Source organism: Desmodus rotundus, chromosome 2 (genome assembly GCF_022682495.2).
Source record: "Desmodus rotundus isolate HL8 chromosome 2, HLdesRot8A.1, whole genome shotgun sequence".
NCBI classification, from domain to species: Eukaryota; Metazoa; Chordata; class Mammalia; order Chiroptera; family Phyllostomidae; genus Desmodus; species Desmodus rotundus.
In genome coordinates, this window is record NC_071388.1 from 150,322,209 (window position 1) to 150,334,590 (window position 12,382).

General features: G+C 36.2%; 1 protein-coding gene across 8 annotated transcripts in view; it reads left to right on the plus strand.

Moving 5' to 3' along the window:
* Nucleotides 1–12,382, plus strand: part of SLC4A10 (solute carrier family 4 member 10) — a 271,426-nt gene that overhangs the window by 231,312 nt on the left and 27,732 nt on the right. For all 8 annotated transcript variants that reach the window (XM_024579743.3, XM_024579742.3, XM_071220660.1 and 5 more), the window contains 3 exons: nucleotides 2,821–2,982; nucleotides 4,432–4,545; nucleotides 5,841–6,002. In XM_024579743.3, coding sequence (XP_024435511.2) covers nucleotides 2,821–2,982; nucleotides 4,432–4,545; nucleotides 5,841–6,002 — 438 coding nt within the window. The remainder of the gene's footprint in view (nucleotides 1–2,820; nucleotides 2,983–4,431; nucleotides 4,546–5,840; nucleotides 6,003–12,382) is intronic.

Below are 12,382 nucleotides of genomic sequence, written 5' to 3' on the forward strand. Positions count from 1 at the left end.
TAATTATTATACCAGAGCTTATTTTAAAATTTTTTATACCAGGGTTTTTAAAAAAGCATAATCACAAGTATCACCAAAAACATTTTATTAATAAAGTTCTGAGATCATGGCTATTATAACTACTTCATAAAGATGATAATATAACATTTACTTTATATAGTATCCATTTGACAGATTTTTTAATTGAATTTTTACACATCTCATGACAGTTATTGCCGTGCTAACTCACCAAGGGCAAAGAACTTTAGCTTTCTTGGATTCTCCCAAACTACTGTGTGCGTACTGAGTGTTCCCTAAGGATTTAATGATTATTTTGAAAAGATAGTCTTATATCACAAATGTACTATTTAACATGTCTTGTTTTTATTTATTTTTCAGTTGTATTGAGGTATTATTGACAAAAATTATACACATTTAAGGTATTCCACATAAAGTTTTGATACATGTATGCATCATAAAATGATTACCACAATCAAGCTAATTAACATACCAATCTCTCACATAGTTGCCTTTTTTTCTTTTTATGGTGAGAACAGTTAAAAGCTACCCTTTCAGCAAATTTCAACTATATAATATGATATCATTAAATACAGTCACTATGTGGTGGATTAGATCCTCAGAAACTATTTATTCTGCATAACGGAACCCTTGGGCCCTTTGACCAGTATTTCCCCATTTTACCGCTCTTTGCCTAGTAATTGCTCTACTGGTATCTCTGAGCAGGAGCAGAAGGAACAAAAAAAAAGCAAGAATTCATTTTTGGTAGTTTATTTTTCACAGAGTTTGAGAAAGGAAAATTAAAGCTATAATTAAGACTGGAGGGATTTTTCTTTGGTTTTTCAATTAGCCAAGTTATTGTGCTCTGTATTAGCTTAATATGAATAATTGGAATTCAACCTTAGCTAGCAAGGAAGGTATTTGCAGTTAGATTAGAAAAGGGGAAAGAATTCTTTCCGATAATTAAAAGGTGTACTAACAATATTTCTTAAGAACCCTAGCCTTAGGGGTAGCTGCCACAACTAGATTTACGGGTTGGTTGTTTATTTTTGGATAACATTGTAGTTCTCTGTGGTTTATTCCAGAATCTTTAGAAAGTATTTGTTTTCTGTTATACAAGGACTCCAGGGCCTGAGGCATTGTTGAGTGGGTAGACTCTGTGTTGGTGATCGATCTGTCAGTCTATGTTTTTCTTTAAGCTCTCTCTGTACCATGGCACAATTCCACTTCTGTTCTGGTCCAGAATATCTCTAGGATTGATGAGGTCACTGGTTTATTTAAACACTTATTTTCTCTGTTTTAAAATAAAAATACTTTCGTAGTCTAATCTTTAAAATAAAATAAGAGACACTAAAATGATTTTAAAAGAAAATTTTCATTTTCTAAATATTAGTGTTTAAAATGCTCAATTTTTCTTGGACAAAGAAAATTTTTTTGACTTTGCTGCCACCTCATGGCCAAGGCAGTAATTAGAAATGATCCTTCAGGACTTACAAAAATATACACCAGGAAAAAAAAGACCGTGGAGAAGTCGTGCTAAGTAGGAGCTTGGTCTTGCGCATAGAGTAACATTTTCTATTTTGTTCTGTGATCTGAGTTCGAGCCCAATCTGACTCACAGTTTCACTTCAGTAATAACATTGGGTTGGCCAAAAAGTCCGAATGTATTGTTCTGTAAAATAAAAGACACATTTTTCATTTTCATCAATAACTTTATTGATTTGGATGTTTTGAGGCCGTCAGCTATCTCCCGTGTGACGTAACATTGATTGTTCTCAATTAATGTCTGGATTTGATCGCTGGCAACTTCAACTGGTATACCCCACCATGGAGCATTGACCAGCAAGAAATCTCTAGCCCAAAACTTCACAAACCACTCTTGACACATTCGGTCTGTCACAGCACCTTCTCCATACACTGCACAAGTCTTTTTTGCATTGCAGCTGCATTTTTACCTTTCTTGAAATAATAAAACATAATATGCTAAAATGTGTATTTTCTTCCATCTTCAGTATTAAAATGCCTACACAAAAATTCACCATTTTGATACATTTTTTAAATGCCTGCTGATATGACAGCTGTCATAACAATCTAATGAAATTGTTTTGAATGAAGTTAAAGACAACTAAGCGCTACTAGAGCATCATACAAAAAAAACCAAACTTTTTGGCCAACCCCAAAGTTTCTCATTTTTTTTGTAGATTTTGGACTCGATAATTTTACAAAATCGTGCTCTTCTTTAATAAGCAATAGTATTTCCACCATGGGCACTGTATTTGTATCACAGCTCTGCTGCCACCAGCAGCAGTGAGGTCACAGTAAATTATTTAAACTCTCCCTGTCTCAGTTTCCTCAGACACGAAATCGAAATAATAATATCTACCTATTCTATAGGCTTGATGTAAAAATTAATTAAGATGCATTTAAATGGTTTGGCATAGTGTCTGACCCCAGTAATCCCTCACTACCAAGTATGTCATAGTTTCAATAAACATGGTGTTAGGAACTTAGTCGATATAAGGTTAAAGACACATTGATTGGTAAATCAATTAGTTTTATAGATTTAAATTTAATTTTAAAAAGGAAAACATTTTAAAAGTGGCTCATGTTCAAATTTTACACAATATAGATCTTTGATATTGCTCACTCCCTGACCTATCCAGATAGACTTGGTCAAGAGTAATGAGCTGTCTGTTAAATCCCTGTGAGAGCCATGGAGGAAACATGTCAGCAACTCGACTGCAATTGATCTCCAGATGTTAGATTGCTGACAGAGCTGTGCCTATTTTTCCCTTAAGTGCCCCGTTCGTTTTACCTCTGGCAGGAATGCAAGTCTTTGCACGGAGAGTACGTTGGACGAGCCTGCGGTCACGATCACCCATACGTTCCAGACGTTCTGTTTTGGTCAGTGATCCTGTTTTTCTCCACAGTTACTCTGTCCGCCACCCTGAAGCAGTTCAAGACCAGCCGCTATTTTCCAACCAAGGTACTCAGACTACAGTTTTCTTGATTAAAATGTAAACCTACATAAAGCATGTTTTATAGTCATACGTGTTTTAAGACAAAAGGAAGAGCAGTTGCTGTGATGAAAGGAGCCGCTAAAAAGCATTTGTGTAAGCGAGCTGCCGGACTAGGAGCAGAGATAGGAGAGGGAGGGAGGAAAAGTAAAAGCACTTTGGAGACAGGTGCCAGGAAGGCATTTGGCCTCCAGGCTCTTCTCCTTGACTTCAGATCGCAAAGGTGAACTCCGACTGTCTCCTGTAGGCTCTGGGAACTGAAAGCACACACCGCACCACTGATTGCCACTTCCTTGCCCAGTGAGCAGTGGGAGCCTGTCCAGGCTGACAGATACCTCCTCGGAGCCACTGTTGCATTCTCTAATTGGGAAAGCCCTTGCAAAGCTCATTGGAATACTATTCTTTTTTATTTTTATTTTTAAAGTGTCAGACCCTCCCCCTAACCCACCACATTTGCATCTGCATATTTGGAAAGGAAAGTAAACAGAGAAACAGCTTAGTTCAATATTTAACACTGAGAAGTAACACCTATAATGTCTGACTCAGCCAATAAAAAATGAGGAAAAAAGACCCAAGAAAACAAGCTTTTTACGGATGAGCCGAGATTATAATAAAAATTGCACCCTTGGAAAATGTTTCAAGAATTGTATCCTCTGCAGAAAAGTTCTGTTTTTGTTACCTCTTTCCAGAGGGTGGAAGTATTTCTTTCCCTCAAAAGTTTAATTTGATTAAATTATTTTTGTGGCTTAAAACAATAATCTCCTACATTTTTGTGTCTTTTGTGTGTGTGTCATAGAGTCATAGTAATAAAGAAGCCAGACCTTGTTGACAAATTATATAAGGATTTTTGCTTAAAGATGGCTTTATGCATGAGAAATAGCTTTAAAACTGACTTACCTAGAGTAACTTTTCAATTTGCCCACTCTGTTGTGCATATTCCTTGCTGCCATACTTATATCCCAGATAAACTAACTAAAATATTATTCTTCTTTAATAAAAATGATAATTTTATATTATGGTGCTTCAGGTTTATCATATTACAGTGCTGCCTGTGTGAGAAAGAGCCCTAAAATGTAGCCAAATTCTGGCCATACAACCTTGGTCTGTGTTCTCAATATTCATGCACTTAGCTTCATAATAAACTGAGATTTTTAAATAAATATTAAAAATAACACAATCACCATTATAGCTCTTTCACAATGCCTCATTCTGGAAGGGTCAACTGTATATTCATCTTAATGACAAAGACACGTAAATGTATATTCATGTTCCGACAGAGCTAATGATAATATTACAGTATGGATAAAATAGATTATAATGTGTCATAAAGTGTTTATAAATTGTGACTGTAGATTATGTTCCTGAGTATTCCTGTCTATTTAGTTTCTTCCAGTGACAAATGTTTTCATTATTTTTAGGTTCGATCCATAGTGAGTGACTTTGCTGTCTTTCTTACAATTCTGTGTATGGTTTTAATTGATTATGCCATTGGGATCCCATCTCCAAAACTACAAGTACCAAGTGTTTTCAAGGTGAATTTATGATAGCATTTACTGTTTACCTCTTCATATCTGTAGGCCTAATCTTCACGTAGATAATGGCTATAACCTTAGAACTTGGGATTTTCATGAAAATATAAAGATATAGAATAATAAAATGCCCAGGCCATGACTAAAATTTTGGTCTATTATTTTAAACATAGGAACCACAGAATAGAAACCTAGAGGCCACTTGAAAATATTTCCTGTCAATATTTCCAGTTGAACTACCTATATATAACACTGCTAAGAGATAAGGAAGCATTTTGAAACTAAGGGAAATGGGTTATCTTGATGCAGACTTGCCCAATGGATAGGGCTTGAAAAACAAATAAAAACAGGTCTGAAATAGAGTTCTGACCGTGTTACTAAGATTGGGACCTTGGGCCAGTTACTTCAACCTCTCTGAGCCTCGGTGTTTCTCACCTGTCAGGCAGAGTTAGGGCCTCCCTCAGATTTGTTGTCAAAAAGACTTATTGTAGGCCATGGCTGGTGGCTCAGTTGGTTGGATCATCCTCCTATAGACTGAAAGGTGGCAGGTTCGATTTCTGGTCAGGGTGTATACCCAGGCTGTGGGTACAATCCCTGGCGAGGGCGCATAGGACAGGTGACCAATCGATGTGTCTCTCTCATAGATGTCTCTCTCTCTCTCTTTCTCCCTTCCTCTCTTTCTAAAAGCAATGAAAAATATTCCCTCAGGTGAAGAAATAAACAAACAAACAAACAAGAAAGAAAGACTTGCACTGGGGTTTGTCTCTGGTACCGGCCTTGTCTAGAGCCCTTCCCTGAACCCCTGAGGTCACGGTGTCGTTTTGCTGTTTTCAGATCATGGCCTGTGTGCACATCTAAAATAAGAGTTATACGCAGTTGTCAACATACTATTTGTAAATATAAATAAACTTGCCAACTGTAAATGATACTATTTTATTTAATATGAGTAGTGCTTAAGAACACAGATTTTTGCACCAGTCTGTCTGAGTTCAAATCCTATATCCACCACTTAAGTAGCTTTGGGATCTTGGGCAATTTATAGGACTTTTCTATATCTCAGTTTCCTTATCTGTATCTCGTTATCTATTGTGAAGGAAAAAATGAGTTAAAAATACCTAAAGCACTTAGAATGGTGCCTGTACCTTGTAAATGCTTTGTAAACATCAGTATTATTAATTACAGCTGACTCAGCAAATTCATTTATGAGTAGGGTTTTCCTGGTAGCGTCTGTCGGATACAATTTGACTAAGTACTCATTAATCCGGTTAATAACTATGTGCATTCTTTTATTTTCCCAGCCCACCCGAGATGACCGTGGCTGGTTCGTTACACCTGTAGGTCCAAATCCGTGGTGGACAGTGATAGCTGCCGTTATTCCAGCTTTGCTTTGTACCATTCTCATTTTTATGGACCAACAGATTACAGCTGTCATCATCAACAGAAAAGAGCACAAGCTGAAGGTACATCTTAATGTTAATTTTAATGTAATCATTGTGACTTGATCGACATCACTGATGTTTTTCTACTTTATATACTGTAGTCATTTGTACAGTGAAATATATATTAAAATAAAGTTTTCAGGTTCATAATTTTTATTGTCTATACTCAGGATATTCTGTCTTACAATAAACTTAAGATTCATTATTTTTAATGACTTAATTAATTTACAGCACTTGGCTGAGCTTTAAACTCTGAAACCTTACCTCCAGGGCTTAAAATAAAAACATTGCCTAAATTTTAACTTTCTTTACCATGTCTAACATATTTTAATGAAATAATGTACTTTGCTGAAGTGCCGCTTTATCAATTTATCTTCCATTGAGGATTTCACTAGTTATTGATTTGAGTCCAGCTATGTTTATTAGATTATATTTGTTATTGGAGCAACTTACACCTTCAGATACTTCTCATTTCTTCAGTTACTCTTCTGTCTATAATGCCTGTGACTACAAAACCCATTTAGAAATGTTACAGTTAAGTGACGCCTTTGTTGAGTGCAGATTTCAATGACTTCTCTCTCTCTTTTAATTTAAACCAAGGGAATATATATGGATATATTTTATTTATTCTATTCTGACCCTATCATTTTGCAACTGCAAATAATAAAAATTGTTTACTGGTATACAGTTTGTCTGAGATATGTAATGTGAGTACTATCACGTATAGGAATATGCTAAATAAAATCAAAATCATTGAATGGTTACCAATTATCTAAATCATACTTTATAAAAACAAAGCATGCATCATCCTGTTTTGTTCTGGTATCTTGTACATACTCTTTAAACTCTAGGAAAAGGTCCATTGTTAGAGCAACAGAAATCATGCTTTATAGGATTTACAAGTATGTTTGTTAGAAAGATTAAAATTTCTGATTGAACTATTTGGTGGGAAATAGTAATAACATAAATGTAAGAAAGCACAATGATTTGTAATGTCTTACTGAAAAGGAATTCTGTGTGTACGTAGGAGAGAATAAGTCTATTTTAAAACAAAGAGCATTTTTCATTCTCTTTGTAGAAAGTAATGTGTGAGTGGTCAAAACCTTTTTTGAAAGTTCACACTTGTTTTTGTCAAAATTCTTAATTATTAAGGGTATATTTTACAAAAAATATCTCATAAAAGTCTTAGAAACTAAACCAGTAGTGCTGGTGTATGTTTAACAACCAGTCCTGTGCGCATAAAAATAGAGAGAGAGAGATCCTTATTCATAATGTTTGCTGACTTCCATGGTATGAATACTCCCATCGTGGCCCATTTCATGCTACCAGTGTGACATCAATTGGCAGGAAATTTCTTTGAAAATTAAACAATTGGCTCTGATAAGCCTGTATGAGCTGGCTCCCCAAATGCCGCTGAACTGTGCAGTTCAGCATTGGGAACTTTGAATCATTTACAGCCCTCAACACCAGGAATTCAGACCTCCAGGTCTAACAGCCTCCTTGTGTAATATCAGTCACTTCAGAGTATTATTGGCTTTTAAAATATTAGCCTTCTGCAAAAGCAAATGCCACCACAACGTAATTGTTAAAGTCACATGGTTGGTTAAGTAGATCTATAAAACCAGTGTGAAGTACTTTACATTGTTGAATGTTGTTAGTCTGTTACTCTCTAAGAAGTAGGAAAACAGTTTTCCTACATGTTTAATTTTTTAAAACTGAAAACATCTATACTTTTCATTATAAGGTAATATATGATTTCAGTTAAAAAATTAGATAATATAAACAGTTAGTAGAAAAAAGTGGGACAATATTATAATTTCATTACCAAGAGATAATATAGTTAACATTTTGACATCTACCCAAGTATATATTTTCATACTATATATGTCATTTGCATTTGTTAACATAAGGGCATTATCATGGTAATTACCCCATGTCAACAATTAAATCTGCATTATCATTTTAAATGGCTGTACATATATTTCATTTTGTGACACAGGTTTTAAAATGAACTGAAACACTCCTATTTTAAGAAGAAAATAAGTTGTACAATCATTGGTTCCCTTTTAAAGAAAAAAAATTTTTGTCTTTTTAATAAGATAGAAATCCCAGAGTTTCTCTGAAAAATTATCCTGTTAAAGGTTATCAGCTAAACTGATGGAGGCAGTATTTTTTCTAAGTATTAATGGAGTCATATTAAACAAAATGTGACAGTAAGTGAACATTGGCTGAAGGTGATACTATCTTTTTGGCTGTTCTCTGTCGTTGCTTCTTCCAGTTTCTCAACCTTACAAATCAGACAGCACTTGCTTCCGTTCCTCATGAGCCTGTGGTGGGTAGGCCTCCGACATTCACAGTGTTTGCCAAACGCCAGACCAACAAATACAATGTTTTCCTTCTTTATGTACCATGTGGGATAGCTAAAATATAAGAAAGCATTCTTTACATGGTTTTTCAGCTACGTGCATTTACAGCATTAAGTGTAGAACAAAAACATTTAATATTTTTATCACTAAAATAAACTTGGGGTTACATTGATAAACTATATTGTATTATTTGTACATTACTTTGTATTATACAAGTAAATAACCACGTAATCAAAAGATTCGTATTTTTGCCCCTTAACAGCACGGATTTAGTAAGTAACAGACAAAGCTGACTTAATCACAAACAGCTCTCTTTCCCCAAGTGAAAGAGCCAGTCCGTTCTTGACCCTATGAGTCTGAGCACCCCGTCTTCCTCCTCGGATGCGGATGTTTGCAAAGCAAGGTCCTTGCGGCAAAGACATGTTTTATCTACACTGAGCACTTTTTTTCCCCCTTGTCGGCTTATAACCTTTGTCTTTTATAAGCTTTGGTGGTCTACCGCTGCTGATTTTCCTGTTGACAATAACAAAAATTCACTTTCTCGGGGCATTCTTTACTCAGAACCGTGGTTAGTTCTGTAGCCGTTCCCCTCCTGTTGCTTCCCTGAAATCTTCGCACAATCTCCTGGCTCTGACTGGAACCACAGTGTTATGAAAAGAGATGTACTTCTTGAGTGTCTCACCCCAGACCACAAGTTAACCACATGTTCAGCTAATTTTTTTTTTCTCACTTGAAAACCCATTTTTGCCTTGGGTGGAGAATTCCCAGAAATAGTTCAATGAAGCATGTTTTGTAGTTTCTGTACCAAGCGCCTGGTGGATTCCACATGGTGTATCTAAGTGTATCTAGGTCTACATCAGATAGCCCAGTCACCTGGGAATTGAGTTCTTCATTCCTTGTCTCTCCTAACTTATATTCTAGGTCTTTCGACTTTTTCTTTATTTCCATTACCAAAACTAGAAGTTGGTTTTCTTTTAGAATTTTTCATGCCACTAAAATTGGTTTTCATTATTTCATGAGTGTTACTACACAGACAGGAGAGCTGTGTTGACCTGCAGAGGTGAGGCCCAACTCACTGGCTCAGTAACTTACTCCTCTCTCACAATGAAAAAGCTCAAAATTAGCCAAACTCCAGCTCACTGTACCCCGTGATCTTCTGGGTTGGTCATGGTGATGCATCGTAAGGTACTCAAGTGTTGACTCTATGTTGTGCACCTGACACTAATATAATATAGTACATCGACTATACTTTAATAAAAATGTAAAAGCTACAAATATAAAAATTTGAGAATGTACATCATCACCTATATTAATATAGATATAGATCCATATTCTTATCTAGCATTTTTTCCTTGTTTGCTTCTTCCTAAGAGAAGTAGGATAGGCATAGGCTAAATGAATCCCTTTGAGAAGTATTAAAAATATTTGCTTTTTTAAAAAAGTATTCTCTAAAAGTGGAAAGAGAGATGTTATTTCACAGAAAAGAAAGTTTCTGCTCAGATACAACTGTGGGCTTTTCTACATGTTTCTGTAGACAGTTCAGGCTTCTTTTGACATCATTTTTAATAAACAGCAATACAATCCCAGATCACTTGAGTAAATGAATGCATTTGCAACATTCATTTGGCACCACATTCTCTTGATGATTATGGCATTTGATATGTTCTTTTTTGCCCTCTTTGTCAGCCTGGTTCTTCATGTCAATCTATAGTCTTTTATGTGGTTAACTTGACAGATGCAGGAAATTGCTGCCAAGCTTTGAATGAATTTTTTCAGCAGTGGCATCTGGGTATCAGATGGTCCTCTTGGCTGGCCTCTTGTCTTGCTGCATGTTGGTTTTAGTGGGGTCTGCTGTAGCATCACCTGTTGCTATGCTCCCTTTTCCTTCCATATGTCCGTTTCCTGTGATTCATGGATGAATGTGAGAATAAAAGCTCTGGTTCTGTCTTTATTTCAGAAAAAATATTCTACAGAAATATGTTAGAAGGTGCAGAGTTCTGTCTCCGACAAAGGGATACTTCCCTTTGGCTGTCATGTCTCTCAGCTAATGATTTGGTTACAAAGACCAAGTTTTTAGAGACATTTTAAATGAAAGGGAAGACGAAGGATGATGATTAATTAGTGGAAGTGCCAGAATTGCTTTATTTCTTTGAGTCACATCAAATTAAGATGCTCCCATTGTTGTACAACATAATCATTGGGGTGGGTGGGGGTTATTTTTGTTTTTATTATGTACTTGTACTTTACAAAGCTAGCTTTCTAAGGAAATTATTTCCTCTGAGAGCATTACTTTGTCTGCTTCCTACAATCCAGAATCTTACTGTTTACATTTGTATCACATTTTTAAAACACTAAATAAGAGCTACAGGAAATCACTGTCCTGAAGTAGTCCCTCCTCACATTTTTAAGCCATAGTGAACATTGGTCAGAGTGTGCAAGCTCAAGGCCCCATGTCTTCTGCCCTCTGATGTTTATCTCCCTATTGCTAGCACCTGTTCCATTCTCTCTCAGCAGCACTAAAGCTTTGCACAACCCCAAGGGTCGTCATTCACACTGTACTCCCTCAGAGGCAGGAGCTTGAGTAAGTTCTTCAATCTTCTCTCTCTCACTCCAGAGTCTCTAGGACAAAACAGTCCTCTAACTGGTTAAGACATTGTCCTTGAAATGGACCCAAATTTGAGTTCTATTCCATGCAACTACATCTTCCAAAATGCTCTGCAAATGGGCCTGAGGAACATACTGTGGCCCTCGTGAAGCTCATTCCTTCCTGTGCCTTTTTGTTGAAGCAGATACCACGGTGTTTCTCTTCCCACTCTTCAGCTCTTAGTAATGAAAATCCCCCCTGCATGTCTCACAAAGAAAATTGTCTAGTGTCATCTTCACAAGGCATTTTGGTGAACTGGAGCATTGCTCCAACTAAGCTGACCCACTGAATTGAGGGCAATGCACAAGGAAAAAGTTGTTATGTGGATATCTCCCACTTTCTCCTCGTCACCTCCTGCACTTTTATGATTTGGCAGGATGGGCAGAAAGGAAAGGAAGTACAACTGACTTTAAGGGTGTTTTTCTTAATACAGCAATTAACAAAGCAAAATAGCAGAAAGGAAATACTACCATGACAAATATGCACCAAATACTCAATATGTTTCACTCCAGGCTATATGAGCTTTCGTATTAACTACAAACTGCCTGTAAAAAAAAAAGGCAAAATTATTCTTCTAGAAGAATTGGTGATGTCTGCTTATGGTTATGATAACAAATTTAACAGCTACATTACTTAAAAGTTACACATATTAAATTTGAGTCCAAAAGATATTTCAATGATGCATATTTCCTTTTTAAAAAGTCAATCTGTAACGTATTGATTGCTTATCATATGCCAATGATTATGCTAAAAACTATGGGAAATACAGAGAAATTATATGATAAATTACCTGCCCTTAAGATAGATACATTTATTGAGGAGCCTTGAAACAAATGAGGACAAAAGAGAAATGAATTGTTCAACTGCTAGAATGTAATAGCCTCTAACATTTGATCAGTGTGTACTATATACCCACTATTGTTCTAAATGATTTGTGAAATTAAATAATATGATTCCTGCCACAACCCATTGAGGTTGGTAATCATCATCACCATTTTTTCAGATAGGGAAACAGAGGTACAAGAGATTAAATCATTTGTCCAAGGCCGCTGATTGAGCTAGCATTTGATTCCAGGCCACTTGTGTCCAGAAACCAAACCTTTAACCGCTTTACTACACTACCTCTCATTAAGAGTTGGAATGTAAATGAGGCCAAGCCCTTTGCTACTTCCCGGACTTTGCCTTGCCAGTTTCCCAAAGGGGATAGAGAGGGAGATTAACGCTGCAGTTCCCCATTTTCAATTTCTCTTTTCAGGACCGACCTAATCACCCTTTCCAAGAGATCAGTCTTCAGTGGTCCACATTTCCATGTGCCCCTTGCATCCATTTTTCCTGTTTTACATGTCCTGTTTGGTCCAAAAAAAAAGCACTTAGATTTGCAATACCAAGAG